This window comes from Agelaius tricolor, unplaced genomic scaffold (assembly GCF_023055355.1).
Source record: "Agelaius tricolor isolate 1412-34295 unplaced genomic scaffold, bAgeTri1.0.p SCAF_11, whole genome shotgun sequence".
Classification (NCBI taxonomy): domain Eukaryota; kingdom Metazoa; phylum Chordata; class Aves; order Passeriformes; family Icteridae; genus Agelaius; species Agelaius tricolor.
This window is the reverse complement of record NW_027269271.1, coordinates 11,745,513-11,770,881: the sequence shown is the minus strand read 5'-3', so window position 1 is coordinate 11,770,881 and position 25,369 is coordinate 11,745,513. Positions and strand designations below refer to the sequence as shown.

The 25,369-nt window shown below is 37.7% G+C and overlaps 1 protein-coding gene and 1 long non-coding RNA gene across 9 annotated transcripts in view; one reads left to right on the top strand and one right to left on the bottom strand.

Moving 5' to 3' along the window:
- The window catches only part of LOC139594270 (uncharacterized), a 158,044-nt gene that overhangs the window by 129,842 nt on the left and 2,833 nt on the right, over positions 1-25,369 (top strand). The window contains exons 10-15 of the long non-coding RNA XR_011680568.1: positions 7,961-8,049; positions 8,817-9,015; positions 10,633-10,695; positions 11,367-11,429; positions 13,264-13,361; positions 20,180-20,370. This is a non-coding gene — a long non-coding RNA (uncharacterized lncRNA). The remainder of the gene's footprint in view (positions 1-7,960; positions 8,050-8,816; positions 9,016-10,632; positions 10,696-11,366; positions 11,430-13,263; positions 13,362-20,179; positions 20,371-25,369) is intronic.
- The window catches only part of COL11A1 (collagen type XI alpha 1 chain), a 125,857-nt gene continuing 103,876 nt past the window's right edge, over positions 3,389-25,369 (bottom strand). For 6 of the 8 annotated variants that reach the window (XM_071436116.1, XM_071436119.1, XM_071436117.1 and 3 more), the window contains 18 exons: positions 21,887-21,940; positions 21,317-21,424; positions 21,074-21,127; positions 20,735-20,788; positions 20,169-20,222; positions 15,042-15,095; positions 14,537-14,644; positions 14,402-14,455; positions 13,315-13,368; positions 12,358-12,465; positions 11,698-11,751; positions 11,573-11,608; positions 11,410-11,463; positions 10,343-10,592; positions 8,585-8,697; positions 7,725-7,793; positions 6,822-7,055; positions 3,389-5,135 (listed from right to left, as the gene is read on the bottom strand). In XM_071436116.1, the coding sequence (XP_071292217.1) occupies positions 4,989-5,135; positions 6,822-7,055; positions 7,725-7,793; positions 8,585-8,697; positions 10,343-10,592; positions 11,410-11,463; positions 11,573-11,608; positions 11,698-11,751; positions 12,358-12,465; positions 13,315-13,368; positions 14,402-14,455; positions 14,537-14,644; positions 15,042-15,095; positions 20,169-20,222; positions 20,735-20,788; positions 21,074-21,127; positions 21,317-21,424; positions 21,887-21,940 (1,659 nt within the window). In that variant the 3' untranslated portion in view covers positions 3,389-4,988. Of the gene's footprint in view, positions 5,136-6,821; positions 7,056-7,724; positions 7,794-8,584; positions 8,698-10,342; positions 10,593-11,409; positions 11,464-11,572; positions 11,609-11,697; positions 11,752-12,357; positions 12,466-13,314; positions 13,369-13,773; positions 13,863-14,401; positions 14,456-14,536; positions 14,645-15,041; positions 15,096-20,168; positions 20,223-20,734; positions 20,789-21,073; positions 21,128-21,316; positions 21,425-21,886; positions 21,941-25,369 lie in introns of those variants that run through there. The other 2 variants (XM_071436122.1, XM_071436124.1) reach the window with 2 other exon arrangements.

The window sequence follows — 25,369 nt, the reverse complement described above, 5'->3', positions numbered from 1 at the left end:
ACTTTCAATGAGTTTGGACAGAAACATCTCATTATTTCAAATGGAAACATCACAATTAAAAAGGAGGAGAAGGAAGGTGAAATGTTCTTTGTTTTTTTTCAGAATTTGGAGTGCTGTGGAAAGTTTTCACAAATTAAAATTCCATTTTTGGCTCTTTCTGACAGTAAACAGCTTTGATCTTAATATCTGTGCACTGAAAAACTCTGCAGGCTTAGAGCAAAGTGGGTATTTCTAAAATCCTTCTGAGGAATGACAAAAGGATAAGTGATCCCCATACATCCAAATCAGAAAGTTACTGAATAGCAAATGTTAGGAAGATTATCTTTAATGCATTTTCCAGAACCTGAGCTCTGACATTGTGCTATGTTATTTTGTGAGCTGATTTGGGCACCAGGACCACAGAGCACAGCTACTTTCTCACCTGAGCTGCCATTGAAATGATATTGTAACAAAAAAGAGGCCCAGGGTCAAGAGACTGTAAGGATAGGATATAAAACCTTACCTTTTTTTTTTTTTCCAGTTAATATTTGACAGAAAAAAGCTTTTATGTCTATAAAAACAACTTCATTCTAAATCTTTCCACCTCTCATTCCAATTAAAATACTTTCCTACTGTAATGAGGAGGTCCTGCTCTAGAAGTCAAGCAGCTCCATGATATACCCTGGCTGACTTTTGTGGGCTTTCTGAGTAACATTCTCAATAAACTAATAAAGAAGAAATCAGTATTTCCATTTCAGAAACAGCAATTATAGTGTAATGTTTTTATTTGGATAGTCACATCCTGAGTCTCCTCATTTAGTTAACATTTTTAATTTAAAAACTCAGCTTTATGGCTCTGCTGTAGCTATGTTTACTTTTTACTTGTGCTGGGGAACTTCAGAGCTTTCAGGCTGGGCCTCTGAGACCATGACTCACTGGCCTTGCACTGCTGCAGCCCACAGGGGCTAAGGCCATATGCAAGATCTCTGGCTGTGAAATAATTCAGGTGAGAGAGGAGCTGAGTGTGAGGCTGCTGTGCTCATTCATGGTTATTAAGATGACCTTGGGGGGCAGCCTTGTCCCAGTCCTGTGAACTCAGAAAGGTTCTTTTAATTAACCATTGAAAACACAACAGAAGATCCAGTTTAGAGAACTTCTGGGGCTAGAAGAGAATTAATTTGGTTTCTGTCCAGCATCTTATTGGATGGACTGAATTTTTAATTTTCATCCACATTTTAATCACATTGCAAGCTGGAGTTCTTTCATGCTCCAGCAAGATTTAGCTACATTGCCTTTTTGATGTTAAAAAACCCAATTTCTTAGATTATAATAGGGAGCGGAGGAGGCACTTAGATCCCAGTCCCACTGCTGAGTTTTTAACAATTCTTGTCTGTCTTAGTGAAATTAGGTGTGTTTTGATGGAGATCACCTTTTCCCCCCTTGAGATATTGGAAACAAAGTCAAGGTCTGCCAAAGCTCCCTGGACAACCTAGACAAAACATGTCCATTGTGGGCTTTGGCTGCATCCTCTCTCATTAGAACAGAGCCTTCATTCAAAGAGCTGAGAAAAAAACAAGGCCAATTTTGGCTGGAGCAGAGCGTTGGAATATCTGTAAGCTTGCAGCCTTCCTCACTGTACTAATCTTTAATGTTTTTATTGAAAACAAAATGTATAAATAGCTTTAGAGCAATCTACTCCTTGGCAATAATCTTGGCATTGCTTTTCACTGAACTAACAATGAGCCTCTGATAATTTATGTGCTTTCAAAAGGAACACAAATAAGACACGTTTCCAGGTAAACATAATAGACATGACATTTAATATCCTGTCTTTGTAATTTTCTTTTTTTTTTTGGTGCATCTACAATAGAAGATGTTCTTTCACAGAAAAATGAGTGTGTTTGCAATAGAAAACCAGTGGCTATTAAGGCTTCTCCTTCCAGCCATTAGCATGTGAAGAATAATTTTATAATTAACAAAGCTGTTCCCAAGGGGAGGAATCTTAAGGAGCTCACTGTCCTTATTTTTTGAAGCTTTATAGCTTTTTGTGTCACTAGGTGACTATTGATGTTAGCCATAATGGCTCTCACATGGACTGGAAAAAAAGATCTTCATTGCATTTTATGAAGTTTTCCAAGAGATGTGCCAGTCATGGTGAGTTGATACTGCCCTGTCCTGGGTGAGAGAGAGGCAAAGAAACTCCACTCATGCACACAGAGCAGTTTCTGCTGCTCTAGTCATAGCTTGTCATTTAAATCTCTCTTGTATGTCTGTGTAATTCTGGACAGAACTTTGCCTCGGTCCAGAGTATTTTTTGGGCTTGGTTTGCCATGTGCTGAGTTACTCCATTTCCATGCAACATGACCACAATCTGTGTTTAACAGCAGATTGCAAAAGAGAATGGACAAAGAGGTTAGATAACAAGCAATGGTGAGATCCTTTGATGACAAGGATAAATAGTAAGTGGTTAAGGCCTAAAGAAATGTTAAATAATAAACCAGATGGGTCCTTGCTGAAAAGAGTAGAAGAGTCACGTTCATTTCCTCCTTTGTGATGTTGCTGACACAAACCTTGGCAAGACGCTTGGACTAATTCTGGAGAAGATCTGGTTTCATTTGGCTGCTTGAATACATCATTGCATTCTTAGAAACAACATTCTGCTGCAGACTAATTCTGACTCTGCCAAGCCAAAACCATCTTTATTTTTTACCCTGAAGCACTCAAACAGGGAGGTTTCTTCTAGATAGGCTTGAACAGGTCAGCTCCTAACTTAGCCCAGCCCCCTTGAGCAGGAAAAAGTGGCTGCTTCTCTGCCAAACTTATTGCAGCTGCCCTCACATCTTACTTAGATATAGCCAGAGTTCATGAAGAACAGGTAGCGGATGAAAAAGAGAGAAAGTTCTTTGGAGAAGGGGGCAAATCTCATGTCATTGGACCCATCGCTGGTTCTGGTTCCACAGTCTAAAACAAAGTGCTGGACATTTTGTGTTCCACTACTTTCCAAGTCTTGGTCTCATTCTTGTCTTCCATTTCCTATTAATAAATAGGGTCATTTGCCTACCCAATGAAGTCCTATAAGCACAAGACTGAGGAATGGACAGTCACTGTAGGTTGTGAGTGGCTGGGGAAGGACTATCAGGCTCCTGTCTTGTGTTTGATGGTATTATTCTGGACTGCTGGAGCTATAAATCCATACCAACCACGTGTGAACTTATCCCTGCTGCCTACTGCCAATGGCCAGATCAGCACCTTCTCTGTTAGCACTTCTCTTCCCCGTGCTGTTGCCCAGTGCTTGCCCGGACATGTAGTAACATTCCTTTTTTTTCAAGCCTGGATGGTCTGGAAGAAGAATAAAGTTAAAGTAATGACAGTGGGTGCATTTTGGACATTGAAACAAGAGAATGACCAATCCAGATAAACAAGACTTGATTTTATTAATAAAATTTGTATTTCCCTCTTTGAGGTGACAGTTACAAACTTTGGTTCAAAAATAAAAGAAAATATGAACAGCAAGAAGTTGACTTTTGGAATCTCACTTTTACATGTATAAACGTGCATAAGAAAATACCAGTTGGAAACGAGCCAGCAGAAACTAGTACTATTTAATTTAACAATTTATAAGAAATAGAAACAAACATTTCTTTTCAAGTCTTACATATATTATGAAAAATAATTACAAAAGGATTTGTGTTGTAAAGCTAAAATGTAATTTCTACTTCCAACTACCTGAATAAAATGTTCAGAGGGAAGGCCAAACCATCATGTTTTTTGGTGAACTTTGAACAGTGAATTGTAAGAGTTTGGGTCAAAGACAGCTCTTTAGGAAGCAGTCCCTCCTGTGTTGCTTAGCAACTGTGTAGAATCACATGACCTAGACATATTGCATCCCTGGCCTTCAGGTGGAGTAACAGGAAGAAAAATAATTCATATTAATGGGACAGGCAAATATTGTATAGACTATTCTGTGAAACCTTTAGTATCCAGTTTAGGAAGCAAACATCCATCATTGCTTACACAAACATCTAAGTAAACACTGCAAAAATCCATAAATAACTGTTTCAAATCCCGTTTTTATACTTATGTAGCCCAAATAAGCAAAATGGAAACAAATCCAGCTGAGATAAAAAAAAAAAGGAAAGCTATATGACTAATTTATTTCACAGATTTTAAAACAGTTCTCTAACACAGAAGTTTGTTTTTTTCTTATATGTTTTCCCCACCCAAAAATATAAACTTGTTTATTTTAGGTATATACAGTTATCTTATGAAATTATGGAATTAGAATAGAAAATAAAAAGTCTGAGGTATAGCACCATGGAACACAGCACCTTTGAAAGTGCTTTCATTTCATCATCTAAATTCATTGTCACAGAGTGATATCAGCAGAAAGGAGTTGTTTGAATGTGCTGCTCAAGCTCTTCCAGTTTTGACACCTTAATTTTACTGGCGACTTCAAATAACAAAGCTCTTCAACAACAATATATACAAAGGGATTTTATTATTAATCAGAAATGGAATTGGCTTCACTGGCAATTACAGTTTTATTTTTTTCAGAATACATACACAGTATTGACAACGTAGTTTGTAATTGTAAAATAAGAGCCAGATGCAATTCAGAGACACATGCAAGTTTTGGAAGTGGACAGAGAAATCACAGTATAGTACTGTACATAGAATAATTACAGTTTATATTAAACACTCTCTAAACACCTCTTTGTTGTAATGGAAGGAGCACCATTGTTGTTGGTTTTTTTACAGCACCAGAGGAATCCAAAGGGGGTGTTCCTGAAGTGAGCCCTATGTTGTCTGTCTGTGCCACAGCATCTTTGCAAAATAAGTTTAAGTCATGTGATTCTGGCCCTACAAGGGCAATGATTACTTTCTAGATAAGACATACATACACAGCAAGACATTTTCTATGCCATCCTTACTCAAAACTTGCATGTGGCATGAAGTGGGTTGGTAGCACCAAAGTGCAGCATTTGTGTTGATCTGATTTTGTCTTAAGCTTAACCAAGGAAGCAGACAGGACCGACCTCAAATCCAAACTTCTGGTTCTGATCACCAAAGTCATTGATCATCACATCAACTATGGGCACTTGGTCTATTTTGGGAGTGTTGATTTCCAGCACTGTCTTTGCGTAGCCCTTTCTTGACTGTTAAAAAAGAGAAGAAGAAAACCCAAACTGTTATACCTCTGAGCATTTAACATGCTATAGATCTTCATATTTTATCTCTATAGTGTAGAATTTTGAAATTATTGCCCTGACATGCACCAGATATTGCAAACCCTAAATCTTGTATTTTCTTATGATGTAATTCTAAAAATGTGACATGTAATGCTTTGATTTTAGTTGGAGGATGAACCATAGATTTTTTTACTTACTAAAGTAGGCTTACAAAAGAAAAATAATTTAAGATATTCCATGTTTTTTAGAGAATTCTATAGTTCATGTCTATACTATGTAATAAACAATAATATTGTCACAGCAGTACACATTTCCTGTGGAAAAAGTCACAAATTAGTTCTGAAACAGAAAAGATCCACTTCTAAAAAGAAATACTGTAACTGGCTCACAAACTATTACAGGAACTAAGAAGAAAGTAATATTCTGCCAGGCCTGCCAACTGCTGCACTTAGAAGCCAGCTTTGAAGGCACACCCTTGCTGCCTGGAGAAGGCTCTCTAGCTCCTGTGTGCATCACTCAGCCAGCCATCACATCACCTATCAGCACTGCACTTCCTTTAGATGGTCTCTTATATCTGCTGAGACCCCTTTCAGCTACACCAGGGTCTTGGAGTTCAGAGGAGCATCCAAGCTGACAGGCCTGAGTGTTCTCAGTTTAGTGACACCTGCAAATTTCAGCTCTCTCTGGAGCTCTACATTTACCCTCTGTGGATAACAAAAGTGAAATGGAAATACAAGGCACACAGAAAGGCTGACATGGATCAGCTGTGTATTAGAGTCTCACTGCTGAGGGGAGGTGCTTTGCACCTCCTGAGCTGCATCTCTGCCTCAGGTGGATATCCTGGCACTTTTGGGTCTTTAATTCTGTATCTCTGACTGCTCAGAAACTGCCTTCAGAATGCTCCCATATCAAACCCCAAAATAATTAATGAGGCTTCAACTGTCCCTTGTTCTTTTGATGCCTTTGTTTCAAAGGGTTCAATAGAGACTGTTCTATTTCTGAGAAGTGGTAACAGTTGCTATGCCCACAGAGACCCTGAAAGAGGAGTGCTCAGGGAGCTGATGTATGCTTGGACACCTCTGGGGATTTTTAGCTTAAAGGAGGATTCTGAAAAGTAAGAGCCACAAACTTCACCTGGCTTTGAATACAGAAAATAAGAAAAGGAAACACAAAGTCACATATCAAACTATGAAATTAATTCACTATGTTTGGGTACATACATAGGATTTATGTGATACATGTTTTTGCTGTATTCAATAACTATTCTGTTTGTGTATACCTTGGTTTTTAGTATCAGTATATTCTGCTTATATGCTGCCTACTCTCATTATCTTTTTTGCTTCTGTTCTTTCCTTATACTGTGCTCATACACAGTAGCAGATAGTCTGCTTTCAGCACAGTGGTGTTGACAGCCTGCATCCATTCCAGATTTGTTCAATTTCTTGGCTTGTGGTTATATCTTTTTTGGTACATAGGTGAAAATTGAATATGGCACTAGTGTACTATGGTTAAAAATCTACTAAAAATCAGTAAATGACAAGTGAAGTGTTTACAAAGCTTGTCTCAGAAGAAAGCTGTGAAAAAATAGATTTGTTTGATTTCCACTTTAAATGACAGGTGGGTTTTGTAAAGACTCTTTGAAGCTCTACTTACTGCACAGCCATCATGGAGAGCTTTGATGTAAGGATTGTTGTCATAAGACATTTCTTCATCATTGGATCCTAAGAACCTTAGTGCTTTGTCATAGCTGTCAGAGGGTGCATCGTGCCAGGCTACAGACTGGTGACAGTTGTAAGTGAAATTTTGTCTGGCAGAGGCACTCAGTAGTTTAAGGAATGTCATTTGGACCATATTAATGGAATTGCCTTCAACATCCAAATAGGAAAGCTGGAAAATATAAAAAATTAGATGAATATTTATCTGTTTTCTTTGGTACAATGCAAACCAAAATTATTGTTGACAAAAGAGAATCATATAACTGCCCTCAATAAAAATATCAACCAACACATAACATTTTATGAAGTTTTAAAGGTCGATACAGCTATGACTCAGTAAATAGATTTTCATAATGTAGCAGTATATTTAGGATGAAGAATTACATATATGAGCTTTGTTCTACTGGGAAAAGAGAGAATTATTCCTGCCTTATTCCTGCCTTAAAGCAGCAGAATCTGTTTGGTAATCTGTTTTTAGTTAATCATAAAGTTAGTCAGCCTGCAGCCTCACCTCTGCATACCCAGAATATTTCCAGTAACCTAGACTGGGGTGGGGGATCTGTGCTCCAGCTGCTTTCCCAAGGTTTGGTGGTGAGGTGTGTCTGACATTGGCCAGATCCTCACCACCAGCTGTGCAGGTGACCTTTGGGATCTGTGGGACAGTACAGACCAGGCTTCTGCTGTCCAGGGGCAAGAGACGACATAGCTGCTGTGATATTTAGGGCAAAAGGGCTGGGGGTCTTTTCATTATGTAAATATTTGTAAAATTCCCTGTGATCTGCTGATGGCTGAAAAGTTGGACCTGATTTGTGAATACAGTTGCATTGCAGCGACAACTTACAAGTTTTCCTCGCTTAAATTCACTAAACCAAGATCCTGGGTTCTCCTTTGGCCACGATGAAATTCTAACCTGTGAGGTCAAACAGCAGAGACAGAAGTATTTGAAACATATGTTGACAGATATGAAGGTTTTACATTACTTGGGACAAATACCACACCAGATAATACAGAATGTATTATAAAGTGGCTGAAATCTCAGCCACTTTAAAGGTCTGAAATGGAATGTTTTTCTTGTAGAGAATGCCTTCAAATTAATGACTTCAAATGGAATCCAAGAGAGAGTTAATTCTATTTGAGGGAGATGGTTGTAATCTGTTAAAAGCCAGGTAAGCTGATGGTATAAATTGTTGCTGTGAAGTATCTAAATGAGTTTTCACCAGTGTTGATGCTAATGAATTCCTGTCATTTATGCAAGATTTCAGAAAGCCTTCCTCTATACCATATGCCTCAGCAGATGTAATCTATAACAGTGAGTAAGAACACTGTTAATACAGTCTTTTACATCTACTTTGCGTAGGAATACATGAATAGATATAAATGAACCCACAAGAGAAACACAGGAATGTTTAGCTTTTAGGTGACAAATACTAGATCATCTGCTGTAAGTGGCTGCTCAGCTGTGTTGCATTCTGAAATGTACTGACATGTTAGCAAGCAGGTGCACAGATTCCCTATCTGAAGTTGAAAATGGTATTTGTTAACTCTATGTACCATTTTACTGCTCCATTCAGATATATGTAAATGTAATCAGAAAGAGAGATACATGAAAATGTGGCAATGTAATTATCCTGTTTAGTTCAACATTGTAACAGCATAATAGTAACTGTCAACAGCCAACTGAAAACACAGATTGGTACTTACTCCTTCAGATTTCTTATCTGGGTAGATGCAAGTTTCCCCACCTGCTGTGAAATTGCAGTATACTTTGAAGGAGTCTCCAGAACAGCCCTGGTTAGGATCAATCCAATATTCCCCTAAGACAAATGAGAAAATATTCGCCTTATACAGTAGAAATGGTATTCAGAAGAGCCAGGTTTTACTTCTACCTAATGGTCCTCCAAAGTAGGAAATTTATTTTACCTCAATGTTTTAGGTCAGGGAGCAAAATCTGGAATGCATCCCTATCTGCAAACAGAGGTGCCTGCATGGGGCTTGCTGGGGCTGTAGCTGGCACAAGCACCTGAAGCTTCCACTGAGATGGATCCACCTCAAGCAAAGACCTTTCCCTCCTGGCTTACGAAGCTGCAACACCAGTGAAGGCTGGGCATGAAAAGAGCTGCAGCCCATCCAAGGTACATTCAAAGTCAGTGCTTTTTAAAATCTGATATTCCAATTAGAATGATGATTTCTGTGATGAGGGTTCTTGTCTTCAGGTGTTTCACAAGCAGGGCAGCAAGTGACTTTCTGACAACTACAGTTCTAATCCAGTTTCAAACAAATAGTGGAGGTTTCAAAGAGAAATGACTAATCCTTTCACCAGTTCTGTCTTCTGAATATAGGGCATAGACAAAGTATTTGTGGGGTTTAACAATTCTGTTGATTTAGGCTGTATATTAAAAACAGTCCTTCCTTTCTGTAAGTCTTATCCCTGAAGAATTCTGAATTTTCATGAACACATTTGCTTTTATTTTAACCAAGATAAGATTACTTTTATATGAAGACAGCTCTAAAGAAGAAGCAAATACTGGTAAATGCAGAGTGTAAAAACTATTCCTTATTATGGAGGGCACTGAATTGTAAAATATGTACTTTTCATATAGCACATACACTGCTTAACTACTCCTCAAGGCAGCCATCTGTTCTTATCTATCTAGAGTGAAAGCAATAAAATATTATTAAACTGTCAAAATCTATTTTTCCTCCCATTTAAAAGCAGAAAAATATTGCTTTGAACTGGGAAAAATATGCATTGCAATTGAAAAAATTATGAAAGGATGAAAATTTAGTGAAGGCTGGCTTTCATTTAAACATTTTCAGAGGGGTAAAATTATTTAGAAGAAAAAAGAGAAAACCACAAAGAATAATGAATTCAAGATAGTTCTTAGGAACACTGGGTATCTTCATATTTCTATGCATTTTATTACACTACTACTTGGTAGCATTAAACAGTATCAAAGAAACTTCCATGCCTCTTTGCTGGCTGATCTAGAAAAAACAGTGCTGATGCAGTAGAGAAAATTATTGCTTCCAGGGCTAAAAGACTAGTAAACTTTTTGAGAATCATTATTGAACATAAATCTCATATAATACCAATGCTGAAATATCGTTATACTACACCCACTACAAATATTGTTATACTACACTCTTTCATCACACTCCTGTTTTGATCATCCTGGAAATGCAAGGCCTGCCTTTCAAGACAACAACTGCTTTTTATTTATCACTTTAACAGGTTTTAACTCAAAAACCAGATCAGGTTATGCATTTAAAGAGTTTTGACTCTTACCAAGAGAACATGTCTTACACTTTTAAACTTGTATACCTGTAAAAATGGATTCAATGAGACTGTGTTTGTTGAGCAGCTGTATGAGCCATGTCTCAGTATGGGTGAGTGGTGCCCAAGGGCCCTGGCAGAGCCAGGCTCAGCCCTGTGTGCCCTGCTGTGCAGTATGAACTCACCGTCTGGGAAGTCGGGGTGGCAGAGCTGCAGATCTTTGCAGGTCCGGGCTGGGTTATTCTGAGTGCCCATGGGAAACTTCATGTGCTCAATGTCTTGCTTCAGGGAATTCAGGGAGCCAAAGATCTCCTCCATGCCATCAGTATAATCCAGAATATTATCACCAGCATCAGATAACATATAGTCAGGAGATCTTCTTGTCTTCTTGGCTGACTGGATTGGCAGTGGCTGGATTACCTCACCTGGAGGGCCCTAAGTGGAAAACAACATATCTAATGATATCTTCTGTTAGTTTTTCAGCAGAGAAGGACCACAGAATGTGGCTTGGAGATGCTTTGAATAGGATTTCTTCAAGGTATTTATTTCTTTATTTCACCTTTTTTTCTTTTAGATTCATACCTATGTGCTTTGATTTACTTGAAGAAAAAACCAAAAAAGATTGTAACGGCCAAACCATTGTTGTGCTCTAAGCTCTTCTCACTACATTGATTTTGGGGATGAGTGTGTTGCCCTCACACAAGTGACACACAGAACTCACAGTTGCCTCTGTATCCCTGTTAATTCCCTCAAGCACAGACATATTCTATGAAAATTGAAAACTCTGGATGTTTCCTATGATAAAAGTGGAAAATTCCACTTGGGGTCTAGGAAACAGTATTTAATTTCAAGAAATTGAAGAACTTCACTCAGGTTTGGACTCTTCATTTTAGTTTGTTATGATATTAAAAATAAATATGGAAACAGAAGAGTATAAGCAGGGGAAACCAGTAAAATTTTGTTTTCTGTGCTTCAATATAACGCATAAAATAATTATTGCATGAGGGGCTTCTTTGTTTGGGTTGGTTATAGAGGTTTTTTGGGGTGTTCTTTTTGTTTATTCTATTTATTTGTTTTAAGTTTCTTCTGGCTTTTTCAGTGCAGATACGTATTTCTGTGCCTGGGGATCTGTGTTTTCTGAAAAATGAATTTTCAAACCATCATTCATATTTTAGTTCCCAAACATATTTTAGTTCCTTGTCAAAACAGGTTCATCATGTCAGGGTAATGCAAGATAAGAATTCTTACTTACTGGAGGACCAGGTGGACCAGGTAAGCCACTGTCACCCTTCTGACCAGCAGGACCCTACAGAGCAATGAAAGGAGTGCAGTGTTGACCATGCTGCACAACGTTTAAAAATAACACACACAAAAGCTAAGGAAAAGAGGAGAAAGTGTAGAGGAGAGTTACTCACACTGGATCCTTTGGAACCTTTGGGACCCTGGGGACCCTATGGGCAAGAACAGGTAACTCTGGTTAGAGTGTACTGCACACAGCTTGGGGGTGGGTAGAACAGGAGGGCTGGATGAAATTACTTACAGGTAATCCAGGAGGACCAGGGGGTCCAAGGGGACCAGCAGGACCAGAAATTCCCTAAAAAGGAGTAAGAGAATAAGCATAGAACTAAAGTATCCTACATACTGGACTGTGTTAAAAAATTGTATCTATAAAAAAAGTAGTTCCATGAAGTGTCCAGCTGTGGTGAGTTTTGAGTTAGGCCATTTGCTAGAGGCCAAAATAGTTGGCAAGTTTAAAATATTAGATCTGACAATGTGAGTTGCTTGTAGTTGTTCTTACACTGACTGCAGTGGATTTTCAGAGCTGTGTTCCTCTTCAGATTGGCTTGGAAACCTCACATTTTACATAGTGCCCTAAAAACATGGCTTAGTAACTAGAAGAGAGGGAGCTGCTTTGGGTAATGCAATCAGAAAATGTGATGAGATTGCTGCTGCTACTTTTATCTTGTTGCTAACTTGTTCTGTGTGCATGTTGGGGTCTATGTGTTTCCTTCGTTTTCCAAAAACACTCTATAACTTCATTTTAAGATGTTTATATTGCTGTGTTTGTACAATGCCTAAGAAAGTTTTAACCTCTTGCAGGAGACTCTGGGTGTTAAGTGTTTAGAACAACTTTCAGAAGGAAGCCTGGAATAAGACACTCCTTCTTACATTTGAAAGAACACAAATATGTTGTACTCACTGCATCACCCTTGGCTCCAGGAGACCCCTGTGGGCCAGGAAGACCCCGATCACCCTTTTCACCCTGTTCTCCTGGAGGTCCAATCAAGCCAATCAAACCAGGATGTCCCTGAACAAGATTTAAGAAAATATAATTAACATACATTAAAGTAAATGTGCTTTGCAAAAACATAAATTAGACCTTTCTCGTGTGACCACTGTTGCTTGTCAACAATCAACCTGAAAACAAATTATTCTAAAAGTGTATTTATTGTTGTTAGATGGTCTTTCCAACTTTCAGATTATTTGCAAGTTGTGACTTCTTATTCAGTGAAAGAGCTAAGTGCAGTCTTTACTGAAACCAGCAGAGAAATCACAGTACCCTGGGTACAAATTTCATACCAGTTTCCACAGGTAGCTGCTATCAGCATCTCACAGAGTTCCACATGTGATATGGCTGCATAAACAGCTGATCCAAGCAGATAAACAGAACCTGCAGTTCACAAGGCACAGTCATGTTCATGCCTCTTTCTCTACAGGTTTTTCTCTGATACCAAAGCAATCAATGTATTGTTGGGACTCCATAGGAAAATGCTATCTCAGATGTCTCAATCCACTATTTCAAAAGAAAGTATTATAGCTGTTAAATATTTATATTTTTTCTTTTAAAATAAAAATTGCCAATACTCATAATTTCTACTTGCTTTGCTCTTGTAAACCTGACAGTTCTCTTTACATCAATATCTTTGGGATTCTCATTGCAGGGACCACATGGTCTATAGATTACTACACAGGCAGTAATCCTTTTCTTTCTAGGTGTTTCCAGGATATGGCTTAAAACTTCTTGATTACTCTTAGGGCTGTGGAAGCATGGTACAATGCCTTGCTGATAAAAACTCTGCTGCTTCTCCCCGCTAATTTTATACAGGTTTTAGACTGGGCTGAAGTTACGAAGACACAACTAATTAGCAAAGCATACCTTCTCTCCTTTGGAACCTGGGTCTCCTTTCAGTCCAGGCAAGCCAGGTGGGCCCTTTATAAATCAAGGGAAGTCATGTTAAAGTAAGTTTTAACATCCTGCTCAAATCACGTTTTCTTGAAATGTTATTGAAGGCAGTTCAAATCAAAGTACACATTCAGTGGTTGATGGTTGTGATTGATGACATGATTTAGAGCCCAAGATGAAATGTATGTTTAAAAAATCATAATGATGTTACAGTGGTATTTAAATTACTTTATAATTAGAAATCTATAAAAGGTTGGATGAGTAGAAATCTATGGAACAGAGGGTCAACTAAATTCTTGATTTGGGAAGTCTTTAGATTTTATAAGAATGGCAATGCTGGTTTTGTGTAATTTGTACATAATGAGGTGAAAAATGCAGGCCATGCAGTGCCTGTGCAAAAGACATGAATTTTTCAGAGGCTGTTAATCTCACACTGCACATGTGTCCATGAGGTGTAGAGCTGCTACACTAAGTCTGTGTCTCCTCACCACTGCTCTCCTGGTGGCAGTGGACAACTTCTGCTATGGATAGAAGTGATAAGAGACCTTTTCCACCTGGCACATATTCAAAAATGCCATAACATTTCATGTACAAAATATTATTCAGTACTTATGCTTTCCATCTCCACTTCAGGATATCACTAGATGCAAAAGCCTAAGCAAATACATAATTCATGAATGAAATGTGAAATTTTTAAGCTTTTGGAATGCAGAATTAGACTTTTCACCTGCAGTGTGTTGTGCTCTACTGCAAATCAGGCTTCACACTCTCTTGATAGCAATCTTTTGCGGAGGATGGGAGGGGAAGGAGGGAAATCTAACTTGAGAAGCTTTTACATATCAACTTTACTTTCTTAAAATCCAAAATTAAGTTGCAGCAATGCATTAAAAAGTTCTTGTTGAGCTGACAGGAAGTCTGTGCAATTGGAAGTATATAGTCCATTAATATACTCAGCTCCAAATTTTAACAGAATATTTAAGCTGTCAAATGTTAGAAGAGGGATCTTTCAGTGATGTTTTTGGAGGCTTCTGTGAGTGACATGTGGGAAAAGGATGCTCACCAGAGGTCCAGGAGGGCCATCCTGACCTGGTGCTCCAGGCATACCTTGTTCTCCCTAGAAAAAACAAAAAGCTGGCTTTACCAGAGTATATAGAGGAAATGCAACATTTAAGATTTTAGGTGCTCCATGACTTACCACAGGGCCAGGAATGCCCCGGAGACCCTCTGGGCCAGGTTTCCCTGCAGGTCCCTGTGGGCCAACTGGCCCTGTTTTTCCAGGAGCTCCTTCTGCACCAGGTTCACCCTGGAAAGAACAGACCAGGTCAGAGAGGGGCTGAGTTTGGCACTGAAGGGATGTACAAGAGGAAAAGTGCTTTTAAAAGCCACAGTTCTGCACAGGATGATTTCCTGAGTGAAATGTTTCTGGCTTCACAGAGAGGTGTGGTGCCAGCAGAGCAGGCTCCCCTTGCTTGTTGCAGGTGAGCTATGCTGGGCCTGCACTGCTGGGTCCTCTCCATTACATATTGCTACTAATTCTGGGTCTGAATTTGGATTTTACAGACTGCCTGTTATTACTTTGAAAAGTTCCACGCTCAGTGCATCATAAGCGATTGACTTTTAAATTATAAATAAATTAATTGACTTTTAAATTATAAATAGTTTATATTTCTATGCTTCAAAAAAAATCTTCAGTGTATTACCTTTGCACCTTTTTCGCCTTGTCTGCCTTCAGCACCTGTTGCTCCAGGAGGTCCCTGTAAAATACGGACACTGAGATCATAATCTCAGGTTTTTTCAAATATAACCAGTGAAAAAAATTCTGAAAGTGCAATTCCCACCATATTAATAAGTAGTAAATGCTTACAAAATAACATTAAATTTCTTTTTTTGACATTTTATCCACAGGCTAAAAAATACCAAACAGCTCTTATTCCCCTATAAAATTTTCTGGTTTTTTAGAATATCTAAAAGATGATGCAGTTTAATTTGTTTGGGAATATAAAAAAGAAAATCCAAACAAAAAAAAAAACAAACCCAAAACCCCCCCAAAAAACCCCAAAACAAACAAAACCCCCAAGAAAACAGTATACAAAAGAAAAAAGGCAATACTAATTTATATGTACAATAACAATTAATTTTAAACTTGATTTGCATTGAATTCTATCTATTCACTGTAGTTTATCCACTGATTCCAAAAAGGCCTCTCTTTCTACAGTGCACAGTGTGGCAAATACTTCTTTATTCTCTAAGTCAGGGATGGGCTCAGTAAGGGGCCTGATTACACTTGGACAGCCAAAAATTGACATATTATCCAGTAAATATGAAAGTGAAAAATAAAAAGACATTTTTCTCCTCCAGAACATCAAGGGCTGATTTTTAGGTCAGGTAATTAATATTCATAGCTTCAGTTATGAACGGGAGCAGTGTCTAGAATTTAATGCACTCTTCTGAAAATGGTTCTCTTATATGCTTAGTTTAGAAAAGATACACTCAAGATAATGGACCAACTGTTCTCCTACAAGGTTAATTTTTAGCCTGGGAAATGTCCTTATTACAAGTAGCTATTTCTTGCCAACCAATGAGCAGCTTAAAGGAACATGAAAGAAAAGTGACTATGCTCAAATGCTGTGATTTTGTCAATCTGTATAAGACTCATCTGTTCATTAATGCAACAAGCAGATTTTTATGTAAAAAAAATGTTCAGAAGATCAGCAACTAGAAAAATTCAATCACTTCCATTTATTTACTGCTTCTGACTTCTTAACTTATAGAAAAACAGTTCAGGCTCCTTAAAGGTAAAGCACCAGAACACAAATTAAATTTTACAGGTAAGAACTGTACTTCCAGTTAAGCATCTGCCTGTTTGCTTTGTAGGCTCAGGGCTTTGGATCAGTGTTTGATCTAAAGCCATCTTTTATACTAGAGCTGAACTTTGCCCAAACCTTTTATTGTCTGATATATTTACTACCCACTGCTACCTTGGCACATACCTTGAGCAACTCCAGTGGTTTTAATTCCTGGAAACTTATATTCATTTTATAGCTATTTACATAGAAGTATATTAAGATCATTCATTTGCTTCTGAAATTAAGCTTTCTCCAGGGTGACACTGAACATCTGCAGCACTGCATGAACCTTTTGGCCAGCAGAGATAGTTCAGACTACATCAAAGATAACGCCAAATGAATTGAATTAACCACAAGAGGACTTTGACCATTTGTTGTGGGTATCAGCAGCTTTTTTCTTTGCTATTTTTAAGAGCTGTAAGGGGTAAAGGACTTAGTTTTATTTCTTCAAAATACAGAGAAGCTTAAACGCCCTGGGCCAAATGCTGACTCTTTAAAACAGGAAGAATATTTTAAATCCCTGCTGTTCCAATAATAATTAATGATGTCTGATGTATGTAACCCTTTGTGTAGGTTGTAATTTGTTGGGTGGATCACAGTTTGCAGTGATAATAAGAAAGATCAACAGGTACATAAATAAATTCAGAAGCATTTTAGATACATGACTTTTTTTCTTACATGAATTAGTTAACATGCCCATTTTCTTCACTTGCTTGAAGTTCCCACACGGATTCTAACCCACCCTATCTAAGAGACTGGAAAGGGTTGAATGGGGCAGTCTGTACTTGAGAAATATGGTCTCTGAATAATAGAAAAGAAGCTGCAGCATGAATTAATTAGCAGGGCTAGGCCCACTGTGGTGGCTAAAGTACAAGTACAGTGCCTGCCATTAGCAGCAGTGCCCAGGCTGCCCCGGGCACAGAGCTGCTGCAGGAGCTGCCCCCGGGCTGCTGCAGACCCAGAGCGCTCCTGGCCATTCTCCCACCGCACTGCAGCGCGGCTGGGGCACTGTAACTGCAGAAAGGATCTCCATAACAGCACTGCACATTAATGCTCTGTTCTCCCCCTCATCACCCCAGCTGCCATGCTGGCTCTCACCAACACTGCACTGTCATTTTGGACATGCTGCCTGAAACGTTTTACCAACCAAGAAGACAGAAGAAATCATGCAGAAACAAACTCGTTCTCAACTTTTGTTACATGAACCTATTGAATATTTTTCTCTGTTCTTCCATATTTCATTAAAATAATTTCAGTTGTTGTTTATAGCTGTCATCTGGCTTAAAACATGATTTCCAACACAGAAAAACCATTACCACATTTCATTAGCCTATTGTGATAGGAACCTAGCATATTGTTAGGTATTCTGTGCATTTGAAATCAAGAGAGAAATTAGTTTTTAAGTGGTGAGTACACCCTGCTGAGGCAGAATCATGCTGTAGCCAAAATGGAAAAAAAAAATCTCCTTCATAGAAACACTTTATTTTTTCCTAAGTTATTCAACATTGTATTTAAAGGCAGCAAACCAAATAAACTTCTGGTTTGCAAAATTGCTGGCTTTGCTTCAGTATTGACATCTCTTCTTTTAATGGAAAAAAATGTTATGGCTTCCAGTTGAGAACAAAAATATATCTTACCCTTGTGTTTTAAATTCTAATACTTGATTGGTATATGGAGTTTTATGAGTATGTGGACATCTGATTGTCACTGCCCAGGAAAGCAGCCCAGCAGCAGATCCCTAAGCTCAAGTGCCTGGCACACTGAAGGCCTGGGAACACAGGCAAGGAGTGCTGTCTGTGCTGATCTGTATTGACTGCATATTGATCTGAAGGACAAATACTCTCTGAAGGTGCCTTTTCCTCACGCTGCTTTTAACATTTGTCAGATAGAAATCAATGAATTCAAACTAGAAGTGTTACCCAGTACTTTATGGAAAACCAAAATGAAGACCCAAAAGTAAGAGCAAGGGATTAAGTTTCAGAAAAATCATAAAAACAACATAACTGTAGAGGGGTTCAGTCGTATTTCTAGTTCTAGATAAGCAGCCACAATTAATACTATTACTTGCAGCTAAATTATTGATGTATAAAGCCTTCTGAGCATGTATTTTCCTGATCTGGTGTGTGCACAGATAATTTAAGTCAGAATATGTAAAATAATAATTGCTATTTAATTAAACTTTAAAAAAAAATCACTTCTCAAGACTTTGTCAATTACTATGTTACAGAAGTCACCCTTTGTACATTATGGTTTTGGATTATAAATTTCTTAGATACAATGGAAAAATTATATATGTCCATGTCTTTCACTAGAATTTGCTTCCCAGGGAGATATGGGGAAACTTTTAAACTCTGTAACTAGAGAGAGACTGCTCAAAACTCTGACAGCTGGTAATAAACATGATTTTAGAAGACTGGGCAGTAAAACTGAGGTCAGGTCAGTTACAAAATGGAATGGAAGAGGGGAATGAAAATATATAACAAAATAAATAAGGAGCCTACTGTTGAGGATTTCAAGAGCCTTAAATTAAAAGTATGGATTCTGAGCTCTGCCAGCTTATTATTTCAGAGACCAAAAACCAAAAAATGGAGTGGAATTTTGCTTTCTAGTAGTGTAACCTGAGCTGCACCTCACAGACAGCAATATTACTACTGAAACTGTGTGTCCTTCTCAATCCAAATAAAGACTCTTGATAGGGCTTTTTCTTGAAATTGATTCTACCATACAAGTGATGAAAACTAATGAAAAGCAGTTTTTCCAGGTAAGTATGAACCTTTCAGTCTTCCACTGTTACTTTCTAGTATAACACTAATATAATACAGATTCCCTACAAGTTTGAAATATTCTGGTGCTCAAGTAATGCAGAATCTGATTCTAAAAATGTTTTCTTCAAAATTCAGAAAGGGACTACATTGCAATATTTAGCCATGCATCATCCCTAAATTGGAAATGTGTCAAACCAGAGGTAACATGGAATCTGTGCTTTGAAATTGTTTTTTTTGTCTAGATACAATCAGATAGAATATAGCCCATCTGTGAGGAGTGAGCTATTGCCTTTCTGTATAATAAAGCAGGATGTTTTAATTTGATGTCAAGCAAACATACTAATTGCTAATATTCAGTTGAGCCATATTTCAGTTTTAGAATAAGGTTGCTAACATGACCATAATAATTTAAAATATTATAAATACTTTGCATGTTGGTGGAGCAAATAGATTACTGTATAAAATAAATAAAACTAATTGGGCATGTCATTCCACTCAAGCCCATTAAACCAAGCAATTTAACATATTTTGTTAAATAATTCTCAGCTTACATTTAATAATGCCACTTCTTCTGTTTTTTAAGGTGTAAAAACTGCATCTAATTGCTCTGTGAAGCAGACCTAAGGGTTGATGCATCTACTACAATTCTGTGACTGCAACATTATTTACTGGGTTTGATTAGGTATATTTGTAAACCCTGTTAACCTTCAAAAGCTTTAGAAATGGAATAGTTTCATAAATTAAAAAAATGCCTGCCTGTTAGTTTTGTATACAGAGAGGATGATATAGTTCTGCACAGTAGCTGCATTAAAATTATTTTATTTCCAAGACTAAAGACACCAAAACAGACAAATTCTTCCTGCTCCCTGATAGCAGACATGTGCCTAAAGATGATGTCTGCTATTACTGTCATACCAACTCACTCCTGTTAGCAGACTGATTCAGTAGACACTGAATTCTTGAGTGAAAAGAAAAAGCACCTTTATGGGTAAGCAGTGCATTCTTCCCTATGTATTTTTTTGTTCTTTGATTCTTATAACCCATGTTAAAGAGCTTTCTCTGCTGTTTCTGTTTTTTCATTTCTCTCATTACATTACTTCAAAGAAATGACAAGTATCAGATGTGAGTGTCCCAGCATGAAACAAGTAGCTGAAATTCTCAAGGACACAGTGTCTCAGAAAGAGAAGTGTACAAGAGAAGATGAGATATTCCTTACTCTTTTCCCAGGAGGACCAGGTGGGCCAGCTTCACCTGAAGGACCTGGTGGACCCTGCAACAGAAAATTAAAATCACAGCAGTAATAAAGGATGAAGTTCTCATCTTTATTAAATGCCATGGACATCTGCCATGTGTTAGCCCTTTCAATGGATAGAATCTACAGAAACAGAGCTTTGATGCTTAATATGGGTATTGCTCAGGTACTGCTTAAGATCTTGGCTTAATTTCATTAGTTCAGCTAATGAAGATTATTTGGCTGCAGCATTTCTTTCTTATGCTCAGAGCTGCTCTATTTTTAGTGCTCCTCAGCAGCTCCAGCAGAAATCCTTTAATACATCACTACTGGTAAAAGAAATTGAGCTCTTGCTTCCCTGTGTTACTGTAATGTGGGCAGCTCTGACTCTTCAGGGAAATTATATAGTTATTTTCAGTATAATACAAAAAGTGTCCACTCTGAAAATATTTTAAGAGTGTGACTGCATAGAAGGCACTGATTTGGCAAAAGATATTTTCTTATCATCAGAGAGATCATGCAGGTGAAATAAAATGAGATAAAAATCTTACAGGTTGACCAGGATCACCATCTTCACCCTTCTCTCCACCAACACCATCCTGACCCTACAGAATTCAAGGAAAATAAACAAAATTAAAAATTCAGCTAATTTAAGCCACTAACTTTCATATATAAGAGCATTTTTTTTCTATAGAGCATTTTTCCAAGGTCATTATTTTTCAAAACTTTTATAAGATTTCTTAACATTTTTAAGCCTTGAGAAATGCATGAACAGAAAAGCAACGATCTTACAGGCAAGAGTTCATGCCCAAACAAGAAAGAGAGAGGGTCAACTAGAATTAAGTAAAAACTAAGACTAGGACCTAAAACTGTTTTTAAGGTATACTTACAGCTGGACCAGGTTCCCCAGGGGGACCAGGGTCTCCAGGAAAACCAACTGGGCCCTAGATAGATCAGGAAAAAAAGCAAGGAATGTGTCATCCATTGCCAAGCAGGTAGCACTCATCAGAAATCTTTTGTGAAGCATATAATGAACGTAGTGCACTTGCAGGAAATGCTATGGTTCTGTATTCACAGACTGTATTCAGCAATGCTTCACAGTGGTTTGGGTTAGAATTATGAAGCTCACTTACTGGGTTACCCTTAGGCCCATCATCACCTGGAGGTCCTTTAGCACCTGGTGGTCCGGCTGCTCCAGGTGGACCAGCTTCACCTTTTTCTCCCCTTTCACCTTTTGGACCCTGTGGAAAACACATGAAGACAAAAATGCCATCTGGAAATGGAATGGCCAAAAAGATCACAGTGGCAAACTGATTTTTCAAACAAGGGAAATGTATCAATTTCCTCAATAAATGGTGGTATGTGAGTGGGAAATAAGGATCTCTTAGGTCAAGTGCCAAATTCTGCACCCAGATTTCATCAGTGAACTGTTTCCAGAAAGAGAAACATGCAAGCCAAAGTTAATACTTATGAAAGGAAAAATAGGCATTGTTTTGGGAAGTCTCCATCCTCTGCTAGTACAAGATGTGACTATGATTATATGGAAACAAATGTCATTCTAAAGGTATAAGTTCTCAGCTGAAAATCCAAAGAAAACATACATAAGTGCACAAGTGAACTGAGGACATGCTTACCAAAGCTCTGCCAGATACCACAGTTCACCATAATAAATGTTAATGAAAAGACAACAACATAGTACTCACAGCTGTTCCAGATTCTCCAGGAGGTCCAGGGTTCCCAGCTTCTCCAGGCTCACCCTATAGATGCGTAAGAATAAATTTATGAGTCATTAGGGAGAATATTTTGATGAATTTACTTCTGTAATTGCATATTCTTCCCATGCTTATTTATGTAAACAGCTTATAAGAACGGGTTTTTATTTGGTCTACCTAGAGGGGTTGAGTTATATATGTGGTTTTGCAGAACTGGAGTCTGAAATTTGAGACATAATACATCAAACTAATGTGTTCTTGAGCCAGGGAGACTAAACTTCCCTTTGGGCTTTGGGAGATGTTCCCCTTTATTATCCCATATACTGCAAATTTCCTGCGTGTGATTATTGCTATAGCTACTGTTGGAAGAAGAAAGCTATATAAAGGAAAAACCTAATGATGAAATAATATCATCAATTAGAAAAACTTTCTCCACAGGCTACAGAGGTGTGTGCTGTGTATTTACCAGGGATGGAATTTATTCTGTAAAGCAGATGGCTTTCAGAATCATACCAGTATGAAAAGAAAATCCATGCAAGTTAAAGATTGTGCACTATTAACTGAACATTTAAGATAATTCAGTCTCCTTCTGAGCTAATACACAGTATTATCTCAAGGGCTGCCTTTTCAAGTCTTCATTTTAAAGTTTAGTTATGACCAATTATTTTCTAGCTCAGTAGTCTGATGAATAAACTTTAATAGAAAACTCTTCTGTTAGTAGAATATTTAGTTACTAGCATCACAGAAACATAAATCATGGAAGGATAACAGAATATGCTTTGTGATTGTTAGGGAGTGCTTGGATAAGAAATACATACTCTTATCCTAAAGGATTTTTCAATCCAATGCTAATGGGGGGAAATTTTTCCCCAAAATATATTCTTTTTCCAAGAATTACATCTATGAGCAAGAGTAGTTCAGTGCTGAAAATGTATTTTTCCCAATCATTTACTGCATTCATAGAATTGGAATAAATTTGTGTACCCTTCCTAACCTGTGTGATCTCCAACCCCTCTTCATTTTACAACAATTCAGTTAGATCATATATGTCTGTCATTTCCATCTGGTAAGTATAAAACTATAAATCATAAAATACATTTTTAAAACAAAACTTACGGTTTAGATACTGAACCTTTTTTTCAGAGAAGCTCATAGCACCAAGATAACCTCACTGGGACCAGAATTTGGCCCAGTACAAATATTTTATTAGATTAAAGGAAAATATTTCAGTACCTCTCAACTGAATTCCAGACTAGGATAATTAACAGATAACCAATATTTCAGGAGCAATATTAAAATGCCCTTTAAAAAGGGCACTATTAAAGGATGAATGTGCCTTTAGAAACTCTGGTATGTTCTATTAGATATACTAAAATTTGTAGGAACTTCAAAAATTAATGATCTCTTTTAGTGTTTACTTTAGTCTTTACTTCTGTGATGTTACATTCATTTTAAAACAAAACAAAACCTGTAGTGGATGCTTTAGGTCAATAAGTGTTAAGAATGTTTTCTAGGAAAATTCATAATCTTCATTTCCTTATTCTCTTGCACAGCATTTAGTGAGTCTGCAGCCTCATTAGCACTGGGGTTTTGTCCATGCCTACTATCAATCAAGTGAGATTTTTGTAGCAACAGAGAATGAAGTCTGGAATCAGCAAAAATATGTTTTTCATGTTAGTAGCCATTCTATATCCACAGAGGCCACTATATAGGGCCTTTCCAAAGGTGAGCCCGTGGCAGACAAAATGAAGCAGTGACATGAGAGCACTGACTGTGCCCAGTCTTTGCTGACAAGCACTTGTGCAGTGCAATCCCCTTGGCAGCTTCTCAGAGAGAGAGTTCTTCTGCCTTCCTGCCTAATGATACTCTAATTAATGATGATCCACATTTGATTAATAATATGATTCTTACCCTTCCTGTTGACAAACACATCTTCCTTCCATCCCACAACACTGGGCTGCCTCTGACCTACACTTGGGAGCTCTGGGGGAGCACTGGGGGTGCCTGCTCCAGCACACATGGTGACATTGGCTCTGTGCACTGCAGCTCCCCAGCAAGCAGCAGTGTGGAAAACTGAGAAACTGAAAAGGCTAGAAAATGTCAAAATGTTCCCTTAAAGGGTATTTGTGAAAGATGAGACCAGTTAAAGTTTCATCTCACATTAATATTGCTATATCATTGCTCTACTACAAAATCTGTCCCCTCCATGTATGCAGTCCTTGTTTTATCTGACAGTGATTTCCATGTTCCAAGTATCAGGTACCATGAAATGCTGCATTTGGTTTAGATAACTGTAAAGGGAGTTAAATAGTGTTTTGATAGAGAAGACAGTAGCTGATATATATTCACAGAGTGCATGTTTATAGCTACTAAAACCTGTGTAATGTATAGCTATTGTTGACTCTGGTCTTTCTTTTCATTTTTAGTAACAATGGCATTAATTCAGAATCTTCTCCATAGGAAATATTTCATGTTCTGTTGGGAAACAGATTTTATGATCTAATAATATATTTATTCCACCTCTAGAGATTTTTCTGTCTCTTTTTAGCAGCTCAGATCTTTTAAAAGTTACTGTGGTCTTTTTTAGGCAAAGCCTTCCTCTGACAGAATTTCAAAAAGAAAGACATCTTAAACTACAAAGGGTCATGTCATTTTGCAGACATGCTTAATTTTGAAAACCTTCTTGGATTAAGCAAGCAGAATGGTTTCTACCAAGCTAGGAAAAGTAGTTTAAAAGTTAAAATATTAAAAAAAAGTTTTAAGGTTTAAAAAATGTTGTTTTCCTTATGATCAGTTCTAGAGAACTGATATCCAAAGCACAGAGATAGTGGATGGAAGGCTGCCACCTTTTGGTTAAATTCTGGGACATGGTCTTTAATTTTATAACAATGAGAGGCAACTTTGCAACTGACTGGGCTGTGAAAAGTTAGTTTTGCTCCTTTTTGCCATTCTCAAAAAACAAAAAAAAAAGAGAAATTGTAACTCTAGAAGAGAATCCCTTTTGCATAGGTCTGCATATGTGTTATATATAATGGCTCTGTGGAGAACTAAATTTAATTGAGAGAAATTCTAAAGGCTGTGTTTTCATGGAGGGCTCTTGTTTGCAGTGTTGGGGAGATGGAGAAGGATGAGAAAAAAATCCCAGTTAGGAGGTATGTGAAGTTATTAAAAGTAATTTTTTAGAATGGATGTTCAGGTAGCCTAAACTTTCACAGACATGCCTTGATTAGGTACCTTAGCAGTGTCTACACATATGTGTGTGGAAAAATGACATTTACACATGAAATTGTCTGTGAACACTTATCAAACATGTTCCTAAACTTAGAGCCAGGCTACTCAATTGATTTTGTCCTCTCACTTCCATCTGCAGTAGAAATCAATGATTAAGCATGAGAACTATTGATCTCACTTGTTTACTGTGTTGGACTCCTTATTAGTGTACTACTTTGCAAAGTTTTTTTTGGAACAATAGAA